A 13,112-nucleotide genomic window follows, 5' to 3' on the forward strand; every position below is an offset into this window, starting at 1 on the left:
CAGCTGTCTTTTCTTGCCTACTGCAGGGGGACTGGACTCGATGATCTACAAAGTCCCTTTCATCCCCTAACAATCTCTGAATCTACGAATCTATCTATGGGGAATGACACATGCAAGTTCAGTAGCTTCCGTTGCCTGCCCAGCTACATGAACCAGAATGCTGTCTACTGTGATAATTATTTATTATTTCTACTGAGGTAACATCAGGAGACTCCAACAGAAGTCAGAGCCCTGTTGTCCCCTGGTACAGGGAGATAAAACAATCCACCCTACAACACCCATAATCCAAGATATGGACAGTTTGTAGAAGTTAAATGAACAGGGAAGCAGAGAGGGTGGAAAGACAAATTAGCAGTAGATTCAGTTACAATGTTGCTTTGGGATCTTCTCTGTCTGTTCCTAGGTTCCTATTATTTAACCACCACCTATGGAGCCCTGGAACACATCAAGAACTATGATAAGATAACAGTGACTCGGCAGCTCAGTGTGGAAGTGCAGGACTCCATTCACCGCTGGGAGAGGCGAAGAACACTCAACAAGGCCCGGGCGTCCAGATCATCTGTGCAGGTAACTCCCATTAGCATGACAGACAGTTGCACACATGTACTGATGGGTGAAAGTGTCCCTTAACCAATAAGGCAGACTTTGAAAAAACTCTATTTAAAATTTATTGTAGCTGGAACAGAGAATAAAAATGCCAATTGTGATACAGCTGGTAGAAGAGAAGGCATGACTGAAAATAATGGCTCACTCTACATTCTGTTTATTAAGTTTGTGTGATGGGCTACTAAAGGCAGTGGAAGATACTGAGGTTGAGCAATCACCAAAGTAACTGGCTTGCCCAAGGCTATTTTTGTTCATACTGGGATGCTGTTATAGCATCATGGAAATGGAAGAGACCTTAAGAGGTTATCTAGTATATTATTTTTCACTGAGGTTGGATCCAAGTACACCGGCCCTTCTTGATAGATGCTTGTCTAATCTGCTTTAAGTCTCCATTGATGGGAATTCTACACCCTCCCTAGGGATCCCCTCATAGACAGTTTTTCTCTATGGGCCTTCGTATATGAAACAAAATTGGCTTTTAAAGCAACTTAAATGCCCTTTTGCACTGCTTTAATGGCGTTGCTGTTTGCATTCTTGGCCGTATATTCCACTTTAATAGTGTTGCTTTTTGCATGCTCAGTAGTATATTCCACTTTAAATGACTTTGTAACGTAGCAAGATAAAACCTGTCCGAAGAGTTTTAGTTTGCTACCTAACAAAGTGCAATGTTGCACAGGGCGCTGGAAGCCAACGTGCTCAGGGAAGCTCAGGCTTGGCAGGCTTTCAGCATCCTGTGCACTGTCCCCATCACCTTCTCCCATCGCCTTCTCCCATCACCAGCACACCTTGCTGCTCTGCCCCAGGGGCAAGCCAGCCATTCCCAGGCAGTCCCAGGTGGTAAGAAGGCAGCAGGGACTGTGCATGGGGTTCTGGAGCCTACCTGCCTCTCTCGTGGCGGTGGCTGGGCATTGGTGGGGGGGCTAGCTGCCGGTGGCCCTAGCGCTCCCTGAGCTGCAGGGGACCCTGGTGCTTCCCTCTGCAGTGGAGGCACCCCCCAGGCGCAGTTCAGGAGCTGCGCAACCTGGCAGCAGCTGGAGCAAGCAGGCTCAACTGAAGAAAAAAAAAGTGGCAAGGAACCTGATCTTTTCTTTTCCCCCCTCCCGGGGCCTGCCTGAGCTGTGTGGGAGCCCAGTGTTTCCCTCCACAGCTGCAGGGGGTACATTGCTTCCCTCCGTGGCTGCAGCACTTCCTAGGACTGCCCAAGCCAGGTGCCATGCCAGCGGGTGGGTGCCACCTGGGAGGCACCGCCACCACAGAGTGAAGCACTGGGGTCCCCCACAGCACAGGGACCGCTTGGCCCACTGGCAGCTCACCCTCCACCCCCCACCATGGGAGAGGCAGGTAAGCTCTAAGGATTGGGCCTCTAGACCTTGTGTACGTGTGATGGGGTTTAGTTCAGTTTAGTTCTCCTTAAACTGAAACAGTGGAAACCATGGGTTCTTTAAAGGCCACTGTTTCAATTTAGGGAGATCTAAACCGAACTAAACCCCCATCGTGTGTGCAAGCACCCTATAGCTACTTAAATCATCTTCGAGCATTAAGCCAAATTTTTATTGTCCCATTTTCAGGTGACATGGGGAAAAACTGATCATCAGTTTCTCTAACACCCTTCTACATATTAGAAGACTGATATCATTTCCTTCCACTCTGTCTTCTCTTTTCTAGACAGAACATGCTCATTTCCTTGAATTTTAACTCCTAGGTCTTGTTTTCTCAGCCTCATATTATCTTCAGTCTTTTCAGCTTGCACATATCTTTCCTAGTCGGATACCAAACCATTGACAACTACTGGTAGAGTACAGGTTTTCAACAAGTTAGGCACTCACTTTATGGTAATTCTATCTACGATGTATTTTCCTAATTTACTTATTAAACTGTCATAGGAGATGGTGTCAAAAGCCTAACTAAACTCAAGCTATATTATGCTTTTCCCTTTGACAGTTATCTGGTCAATGAAAGAATTTAGGTTGTTTTAACATAATTTGTAGGGCTGTGCGAAGTTTGTCCCTGATTCGATTCGGTGGAGATTCAGCCCAATTCGGTGGCTGAATTTCCGAATCCAGATCAAACCAGAGGAACCTTTAATCTCTCCAAATCAAATTGGAACGCTCTGACTTGAGTCAGAAAGATTCGGCAATTCAGACATAGACACAGCTTTAAATGTTTTTTCTACATACCTCTAGGTAGCTGATGGCTTGTGAATGCTGTGATGCTGGGGTGCATGGAGCGTCCTACAGAAGTGCAAGGGGGCTCCCCAGCGTGCTCAGCAGCAGACCCGGAAGTAGACCAGAAGCACTTCCAGTCGACTTCTGGGTCCACCAGAGAGTACGTGGTGGGCCCCCCCCCCCCATTCACCGGCTCGGCGACTGGTGTCTTCTGGGTCTGGGGCGGCACCCAGAATCCCCCTGCGGCTGATCACTGATTCGGGGGGGGAGGGGGCACCCGTACGGTCCTTGGTGGACACAGAAGTGGACTGGAAGTACTTCTAGTCCACTTCCAGGTTTACCGGACAGCGTGCTGCCCCTGCCCCCTGCACGCTCCTGTGGGATACTCCATTTGCCCCAGCATCGCAGCATTCACGACCCATGCTGGTACCTCGAGGTATGTAGAAAAAACATTTAAAGCTGTGTCTATGTCCAAATTGCTGATTCTCCAAATCAGCATTGAATCTTCAGATTCAGATTTGACTGAATTGAATCAGGGATAGTGATCCAAATCAACGAATCGAATTGCTGTCCCTGATTCAGGCCAAATCTGAATCCGAATCATATAGGGCTCGCTTCACATACCCCTAATCATTTGTTCTTGATGATTCCATGTTAGCTGTTTTTATCACTTCAGTATTCCCTAGATTCTTATCAGTTGTTTCAGAATTTGTCCCAGTATTTTTCTGGTTGTCAGGTATTTTTCTAGGTCTACAATTCCCCACATCCTCCTTTTTCCCCTTCTTAAATATTACGTTGGCCCTTCTCCAGGCCTCTGGGATCTCCTCTATAGGCAAGGGTTCAGAAATAGCTTTAGCTAATTCCTTGACTATTCTAAGATGAATGTTATCACCCTATTTACTTTGCTAACCTGTTCTTTCCCTATTCTAGCCTTCATTCCTATTCCCTAGTTAAAATTGATCTGGTTAAGTATCCAGTCACAGCTTTATTGGTGAAAACTGAAGCAAAGAAGGCACTGGGTACATCAATCTTGCCTGTATCATCCGTTACGTTCTCTTCTTCCTTGATAAATAATGGACAAATATCTTTCTTCATCTTCTGCTTACTTCTAATCCAGGGCTATCCAACAGGCAGCCCATAGGTTGCATGTGGCCCCTAAAGCATTAACCTGTGGCCCCTGGGCTCCCAGTCCAGGCGACAGCGTTACTATTGACAGGGCCAAGGCAGTCAGGCGGGGGGGTGGGAATCAAAAACCCTGTGTGTCATGCCAGCATGTTACAGTGTGGGGAGGGGCACGTGGGACAGTATGTAGAGCTTGGGAGCTCTGGCCCTGGAGCTCATGGCGGGGAACATGCTGATTGGTATGGTGGGGGGACACATGGCACAGTGTGCCAGGGTGCGGGGTCAGTGACATGGTAGGGGGCACCTGTGTTCAGCCCTTGTGGGATGTTACGAGGGGGTCCCTGGCCACTCAGAAGCTGGACAGCCATGTTCTAATTCAATTTTAGAACCTTTTCCCATTGCCTCTTATGGCCCTCACTAGTTGTAACTTGCTTTGTGCATAAGTCTTCTGGATTTGGTGCCTTCACACACACACTCTGCCTGCATACTCATCTGTGTTTCTACTTTTTGTTTCTCCCCTTTGTAGTTTTCTGGTTATGAAAGAGCTGCCGATGCAGCCATAATGGCTTCTTCCTATAGGTTGCATCTTTCCTCTGCATTGGGATATTTCCATTGTGCTTTTAATAATAGTCTCTTTCAGTTACTCCTTTATCTCTTAGATTATCATCCCCTAAAATACCAGTTCTCCAAGTGTTCAAGCCTGCTTTTTAGAAGTCAGCTATCCTTGTTCTGCTGCTTTCATTCTTTCTATTCCTTCTATAGGGAATTCTTTCATTTTGGAATCACTTAAACCCAAATTACCTTCTACCTTTAGCTTTTCAGCTAGTTAATAAGAATCAAACAGAACCTAGCTGTTACCATTGACACATCCTTTGCCGCCTCAAACAAAAATTTGCCCTCAGCATATCCCAAGAAGTTTTTGGATGGGGTGTTTCTATGCTGTTTTTCCAACAGAAGTCTGGTAATTAAATTGCCATTAACATCAGGTCCTAATTTTTTAATGCTTCTGTGAGTTACTAAAAAAAAAGTATCATCTGCCTCCTCTTCCTGATTAAACCCTCTGGCCTCATCCCTGATTTTTCCCTTTTTACCTTAATGTTGAGACATTCAAACAAGCCTGCTTCTTATCTCTTCCTCCTCCTTATATCATTAAGCAGCAGGTTTATATCAGCTGTGGCTTAAAAATGTTACTAGATAAGATAGATGTCTCTGTCCACCTGCTATGGGGGAAAGTGCACACATCACAATAAACACTCTCAAAGTTGATACAAGTTAGCATCCATGTTGTTGGTCAAGGATTAAGAGGCTGGCAAAAAGGCAGAAAGACTAAGTTGCCTTCTTCTTCCTAGATGTGTTTCCAGGACATTTCAGCAGTTTTCATGGGTAAGAAAACTTCTAGTGTTGCTTCCTGTCTTGTATTCCTAGATAAATGCCCTGGCAACCCAGGGCATTCCACAAGCACTGAATGAATGTTCATAGCTGTTTGCAATACTCTGTGTTCAACCACAAGGTGGCAGCAAAGATCCTTTTGCTCAGGCTTTATGACTCCTTGACAGACTGTCTACATGTGCCATTAGTGCTTATTGCTCCACAGTTTATTGCTCCTGGGAAGCTCCTAGGCACACCACTTACACGTGCGCCCTGACTGTAGCACTTTGAGCCAGGTCACAGGCTGGCAGGGAGCCTGGGGGTTCAGCCTGCCAGCCTGGAGCTGCTCCAACTAGGCTCAGTGTGGTGCAGAGGGGCTAGCTGGGGCACGAAGGTGCTTCAGTATGGGGCTAGCCGTCAGGCAGCCCCTACACTGAAGCACCCTTGTGCCCCAGCCAGCTAGGTTGGCATCTACATGTGTGATGCTGTACACGAAAATAAATTCTGCAGCAGGGTAGGACTTGTATTTACAAGAACTAGCCTGCTGCAGAGTTAATTAGTTTGGTGCTCCCTAATAGGGCTGCACATGTAGACACTGAGAATTTAATGCAGTTAATTAGTCATTTGCAGAGTAAATGTCTTGTGTAGATGTGCCCACAGTGACTTGTCCAGCATGCACAAGGGAGCACTTAATGGATGTGGAGAATATGTTCCTCATACTTCCCTCCAGTGTGTAGGTCTGCTTGGCTCAAGCAATGCAGATGTTAACAAGTACTCTCCTCATCACAAACAGATCAGCTGTGTAGGCTGTCAGCCTTTTACTCTTCACTTGAGCCATTTAAATAGAAACTGGACTATTTCTAGTCCAGAGCACTACAAAATGTGCTGGAGGGAAGAGCCCCTTCCTGGCAAGGGAATGATCTAGATCTGACCCACCTCATCTAGCCAGGTGAATGGCATAGGGATGGTTGGCAGGCCTGATCTGGCATGTAGGGCCACATCATCTGTCCTTCAGGGCTCCCTGCAGGTACAGAAATTTGGCAGTACAATGAGCGGTGGAAGCATTAATTGTTGCAGCTCAGGAGCCACAGCAGTTAACACTGCCACCACTCCTCCACCTCTACATTTTCAGACCCATGGAGAGCCTTGCAGGCTGGATGGCATGGCTTCGTGAACTGGATCCAGCCCACAGGCCATATCTTGGTCACTTATGGTCTAGATACTTTGTAGTTCTGTAGCATCTTTATCCATTCCCTTTCTAGAGTCAGGCCTCACTTTTCAGAAGTAAGATCCCTCTGCCAGGTCATATGCAAAATAACCTGCAAGATTTCCCAACTTCCCCTCTTCAGTTGTCTGACCAAAAAGGCTGCATTATTTTTAATCCTTCTGGATGAAAAGGACGCCTGTGGCCGTGGGTTGCCTAGAGCTGTGACTCGAGCGTTCCCTGGGGGGCGGTATGCAATCATTGCTCTCCTAATCCACGTTCAATTGGAGTCCATCTCACAGCAGCCGCTCTTTCAGTACCTTCCAACTGAAGAAAGAAGGGGAAGACACCATCCCATGTTGTCCCTACCTCACAGAGGTGGGAGGACTGCAATGAAGCAAGTCTTCTCCTAGTCTGGGAGACCTCTAGTTTTGAGGCAGAGCAGGACTTACTCATGCTAATCATATACCATTTTACTTCCTGTTTTGCTGGGTAGTGTACCACAGGCAAAGTGTGTGGGGGGGAAACTATTTCCAAGAGCACAGACTGCATCACAGGAGATATTCAACAAGGCTGTGACATGTTGAAGGACTTAAACAGATGATTCAGTTCCAGCGTGTGAGCAGTCCCACTGCCTTCAATGGGACTAATCACTTCTTTTAATTATTTTCTGCATCAGGGCATAACAGTGAGTATTCTTTGGGGGAGAGAGCTTGATAGCAGAGGTGAAGCAGGGCAGCTTCACACCTATGGGAGCCACGATGTACGGGGCAGTGCCAGATGCCTCATGCAGATTGCAGTAGCTACTTTTGTAGCCCCCCAACAAAGGTGGTGTCTGTAGGTACTGCCCCAGTCAGCCCCTTCAGTTATGCTATTGCAGGGTCTCCCAAACTTTGATACCTGAGGCACACTTTTTTCTGGATCAAAATTGGCATCACACTTGACTTTTACACCTGAAAGATACATATGTATATATATATGTGTGTGTGTGTGTGTGTGTGTGTGTGTGTGTTTTCCATGATGTATACTGTACTTACCAGAATCAAATACAACTTTCAATTAAGAAGACCCCCCCCCCATTAGATTCTAGACATGGGAAATTATAAATTTGTTATAATTTTCCATGTCCAAAACCTAATTATTGGAGGGTCACCTTAAATTTGTCCCCCTCACTGCTGCAGTAGGAAAACTGTGGCAAGGGGCAAGCAGTGAGGAAAACAGAGTCAAAGGAGGTGGGCAGGTGACAGGACGGCAAATAGAGGTAAAAAGGCACAGGAGAAAGCAGAGGGGGAAGCATAAGTGGGAAGAAAGCAGATGAAGGCAGCTTGCCCTCCTCCACTTCTGGCTCCCTGCTGTCCCCCACTATCACCTCCACTTCCTCACCTCCTGCCTCCCTGCCTATTCCCCTTCTGCTGCTTTCCCTACTGTTGGAGAGGGAGGGTGAGCCCCAGAGTCACTCAGGGAGCACCTAGGCAGGGAGCCTGGCTCCGCTGTGGGCAGATTCTTTCTTCCCTGCCCAGCTCCTCTCCCACCTGCCTTGTCTCCCCTGATGGCTGAGAGCAGGAGCACTCTGCATGCTGCAGAGCCAGGCTCCCCGTGTAGCTGCTCACTGCAGCGTGGGACCGGAGTAGCTCTGGAACTCCCCAGGTGCCTGCTACAGCCTCGTCTGACTGCTCCAGCTGGGAGCTGCTCTACAAGGAGCACGGCTGGCTGGAGAACATAGCAATAGGGTGCAGATTCCTCCTTCCCTGCCTGGCTCCCTGCCAAGAAGGGAATGGGAGGAGGGAGGCAGGCAGGGATGCTGGTGCTGTCCTTGCCCCAACTGGGCTCCCCACACAGCTGCATCTCACAGCTTCCAACTGTGATACTCGATGCTAAGACAAAGCTTTATTTCTCCCAAGATGAACAGAAGAAAAACCTTGTGTTGGAATCGAGTAAATACAGTAACACATTCCGTTCCCCTGCCGGAGTAAATCATACCAAAATCCTACCACTGAAACATCCCTGACTCTAGGGAAGTCTGAATTTGGACTGAACTTTGCTCCCCGGGCCCGTGTCTAATATGCTGTCATCACTGGTATCTCCTAAAGTCAAAGCCTCAATAGCTAGATCTCCCGCTTGTTTGTCTTGGCAGGATTTCATCTCCATCTCTTTTATGGAGCCTGAGTCCCAGACAAGGACATTGGCCTCCCGGAATGACACGACGACGCTGCAGCTAGGCCAGCAATGTGCTGAGAAGTTTGAGGTATCAGATCCCCAGGACTATGGGCTCTTTGTTGAGGTGGACAACAGATGCCTGCAGCTCGCTGACGATGCCTTCCCTCATCACATAAAATCCTACTTGCTGAAATTTGAACCCAAGAAAGATTTCCACTTTATTTATAAAGCAAAAGCCAGTGAAGAAACCCAGGTTCTAGTCATCAAAGAGCCAGACTTTTTATAGTGGGAGAACTCTTATACTGTATGTGGAGGTATCTCTGAAGAACTGAGACAGGTTATCTCATGAGAGCTTCTGTCACTAACATCAGAAGCTACTGGGGGCTCAGCCTTTTAGCAGGGGAGGGCAGGATGCTAAGTGTAGATGCTGTCTGATTCCAGGGCATTTCTCAGGAGAATTCAGCTGCAGAAGTAAATGCAGCTTTCATGGGAATCTTCATACTTAAACTTGAAGTGTTAAACCTCAAAACCTCTGTATGCCAATAGATTAAACTCTGCATATCATAAGTAGCCAATGGAGCTTTATGCCAGTTGCTCCTGAGTTTCTACAGTAGGGTGAACAATTGTCCCATTACAACCTGAATAGTGACCTCCATGCAGAGTGCCTGTACAAGGCCTGTGCATGTGTTAAGCCCTATTTTTAGGGCTTAACTGGTGCCTGTGCCCAGTGCTGGCTTGTTGGACAAGGCTGAATTGAATAAATTCTGGGCCATGGCTGATATATTCAGTGGCATAGGATTGTGTTATGCAGCAAAACTCCATACATACCTTGGCATCTCACACATGTGAAATATAGGCAACAAAAGAACATGCACGCTAATACTGTACATGCACTTGTAATCCCTTCTATACAGTACTTTCAGTGAAAAAATGGAATTTATGCATTTCCACTGGTGCATATTTGCAGATTGAATCATGTCTATCTCCTATTAGATGTACAGTAGTTTTAATTACGTATGTTGTATGATAATGTCCAGCTAAATGTATTTATTTCCACTTATGATATGTTATAATCACTGCAAAATAACATTTTAGTTGTGGAGAACTTTATAGCATAAAAAGGTTCAGGTGAAAAGCAAGGCCCAACACAGCAGGCTCTGTTTTATATCAAATGGATCTGTGAAGGAGCTTAAGTTCAAAGAAGTTTAAAAAAATACCTTTCTCTTTTTACCCAGTATTGGATGCTTCTCTTCCATGATCTAATCATATCATCAGGCCATGCTGTATTATAACATGAGTAAATCCATACTGTTACAAACTGAACTTGCCAATGCTCCTTCTGCTCTCTCCAGTTCTCTATTCAGGGGTTCAGAGCCTACCACTGAAATCTCACTGCAGACTTGATTTCCCATAAAAATGTCCCAGTACAAAAGCACATGCCTGCACTAACCTCAGGCAGGTTTTCTGCCTCCTCAGTGAAGAATGAAAATGGCAGTCATCTTAAATGCAGGCTTGAATCCATCATTGGCCTGATTTCACAGTCTTTAGTCAGGCAAAGTTCCCCTTGATGTTAATGTTCTTACAGGAACCAGTTCTCCTTAGGCGAGATAAGATGCATCTAACTTCCATTATAGCAGGAGTATCTGATCCACAGGACAGGCCAAGTGACAGGAAACCCCCCCACAAAGTTATGGTTAGAAAAGGGGTCATTATGCAAGGTGCAAGTGATTGCATTCAACTTACTGCCAGCTTCAACTCGCATATAAATGTTTGGAGGGGCAGGAGGATTGGCCTGGGTTCCACAATTCCTACCACATTTTTATATATAATTTCAAGGGGCCCCTGCCTTGTATTGGAATCACCAAATATAAAAGGAAATGAGGATGGTCCTGCTCCCTGGGGCTGGGAATGTTTACTCCTCTCTCTCTTCACCCCTGCTGCATTGTTTAAACTAAATCCTTTTGACTCCTTTGTGAAGTGCCTCAGCCAAACTTGCATCAAAAAACTGATGATGCCATTGAACTTGTTATTGTCTATTCTATTGAGTCCTGAGTTCGTGCTGTTGAGAGAAGGCAAGCTATTTTGGACAAATGAGGAACCGAGAATACACCAAATCCGTTGCGTGCAGGACTGGTCTGTTCTTTGTAATGCATCAAGGTCTGCCCCAAGGTCTGTGACTCATATGCCTTCCCACTCATGTTATGCAATTAGCTAACACCCTCCACTTCTGAAAGGAAGTGTGTAGACATAAATTGTGATATCCCTTGGGATCCTTCAGTTTCAAAGGTGCTGCATACCTAGTGATATGTAGCGTGCAGACTTTGGTCAGCTCCATGTGTGAAATACAAGATATCCGTGCAATGACAGGGTGACTGAATTTCAGGTACTCACTGTGCAGTGGGGAAATGAAATCCGTCTGCCACCCATGGGAGGTTGCCCTCTGCAACTGATACTTCCACCTTTGACTGGAAACCAAGCTACTGCCCTTCTGAATTCTCCTGGATGGAGATTCCTACCCTGGGATTATGCACATATATGAACAATCAGTCACTGTAGCTTGTGGAGGCAGGTAAACCACTGAGAGCAAAATATTGTTTCTTTTAATGATAGTTTTGGCACCATATAGCCATTGGGATACACTTGTTTAATTTATCCAGACGAGCCCCCAGACAGCTTGCATACTCCCTGCAGGTGCTAGAGCTGAGAATAATTGCTTGCTACAACCAACAGCAGACAGATAACTGACAGAAAACCATGCAGAAGAGCTTTATGGATCTGTGTCTCTTTTTCAGTCTAACCATCTTTTGGGATTAATAATGTCCAGACATGTCCTCATCTGCGTAGCTCATAGGACCTCATGGGACTCCATCTTGCTCCTGGAACAGTAAACTACTTCACACTGGGTGTGTTTACATGAGACGTTTACTGCACAGTAGCCTAATAACACTGCAAAGTAGCATGCCAGTCAAAAACCATGCTAATACACTAGTTCATTGTTATTAGGCTACTGCGCAGTAAGCATCACAAAAAAACCATGTGCCAGCACTGCTGCATGGTACCTGTAGTTACTGTGCATTTAGTTAGTACTTCATTAAGCAGCTGGGGGGCACAGCTGCACCGGTGGTGGCAGGACCCCAGCAGCAGGGAGCAGGGAGCTCCTGCACCACTGGCACTGGCGGCAGGGGTGTGAGCACCAACCACGGGTCAGCAACCACCTGCAGGCACCGCTGGCAGCATTGATCAAGAGCAATCAGGGGCTGCCCACAGATGCCACTGGTGGTGCCAGTGGCAGGGTGACAAGCGGCGACCGCTCATAGGCGCCACTAACAGTATCAGTTGTGCCTTTTTGCATGGGATACATCGCTAAGTGTAGTGGGGTGCATATGCACCCACGTGCTCCCTCTACGTGTCATCTCTGGCACATTATTGAACATGTAGATGTGGCCACTGGGCACTTCCATACATGCAGTTAACCAGAAGCAATAAACTCCAGAGCTTACTCAACCCCTCAGTAAATGTCTTGTGTAGATGTTCCCCCTGGGAACAATTAGCTCTGCAGCAGTGGACTAATTAGCTTCACAATAAACACTGCATGTCTATACATGCAGCCCTATCAGGCTGGAGTAAACTAATTAACTCCACAGCAGGGTTTTGCAGCCTGGGACCAGGACTTGTAAATGCAGAACACCTGGACACATGCCCATGCTAATTAGCACATGTCAGAGCAGACTTGATTAATTGAGTCTGCAGGAGTGTGCTAAGTAACACTCTTCAGCAGCCTCAGCGTCTCGTGTATTCAGTGTCCCTGTGCTTCAAAATGGCAGCAGTAGCAGTAGCACTCTAACTAAAGCTCATTGAACAAGCTTTAGTTAAAGTACCCTGAAGTGTGGGACACTGAATACATGAGATGCTATGAGCGCGTTAATTAAACCAGCTCCTGAGAGCTGCTCCAATTAAAGCACCCCCCCAACCCCAGATCATGTGTAAAGACTCCCCCAAGTCCTTTTCTGCTACAGAGATTTTTAGTCTGCAGCAACACATGCACAGACGCTGCCCTGGCAGGCTGGTGGCATGAGGGTGTTTCAGTAAGGGGGCTGCCTGCTAGCTGGCCCCACACTGAAGCACCCTTATGCCCCAGCCAGCCCCTACAGCATGTTGAGCCAGGGGGAGCAGCTCCAGGCTGGCAGGCTGACACACCAGGCCCGCTTTCAGCTTGGTGCCAGTTCAACATGCCGCAGTCCTAGGCACACATTCAAATGGTGCATCCAGGAGTGATAAACCTTGGAGCAATAAGCTCCAGAGTTTATTGCTTCGCTTTAATTGCATGTGTAGATGCACCCACTCAATACATTCATATTGGGAAGATTTAAAGTCTAGATTTAACTTGCTAGGCATCTGAGTCTGAAATGTGTATATTTCTTACCAAATGCTAAATCTGCTAAGTCCCATTCTTCATCAGGTTGCTGGGATGTTCCAGGTTTCTGGAGCAA

General features: G+C 46.7%; 1 protein-coding gene across 1 annotated transcript in view; it reads left to right on the plus strand.

Annotated features, from left to right (window-relative positions):
• RIN3 (Ras and Rab interactor 3) overlaps positions 1 to 9,945 on the plus strand; it is an 80,199-nt gene extending 70,254 nt beyond the window's left edge. Inside the window, exons 7-8 of the mRNA XM_090034654.1 lie at positions 404 to 567; positions 8,600 to 9,945. Coding sequence (XP_089890780.1) covers positions 404 to 567; positions 8,600 to 8,908 — 473 coding nt within the window. The 3' untranslated portion in view covers positions 8,909 to 9,945. The remainder of the gene's footprint in view (positions 1 to 403; positions 568 to 8,599) is intronic.
• Positions 9,946 to 13,112: the final 3,167 nt, after the last annotated feature.

Source organism: Crocodylus siamensis, chromosome 2 (genome assembly GCF_052110815.1).
Source record: "Crocodylus siamensis isolate JL-2025a chromosome 2, ASM5211081v1, whole genome shotgun sequence".
Taxonomy (NCBI): Eukaryota; Metazoa; Chordata; order Crocodylia; family Crocodylidae; genus Crocodylus; species Crocodylus siamensis.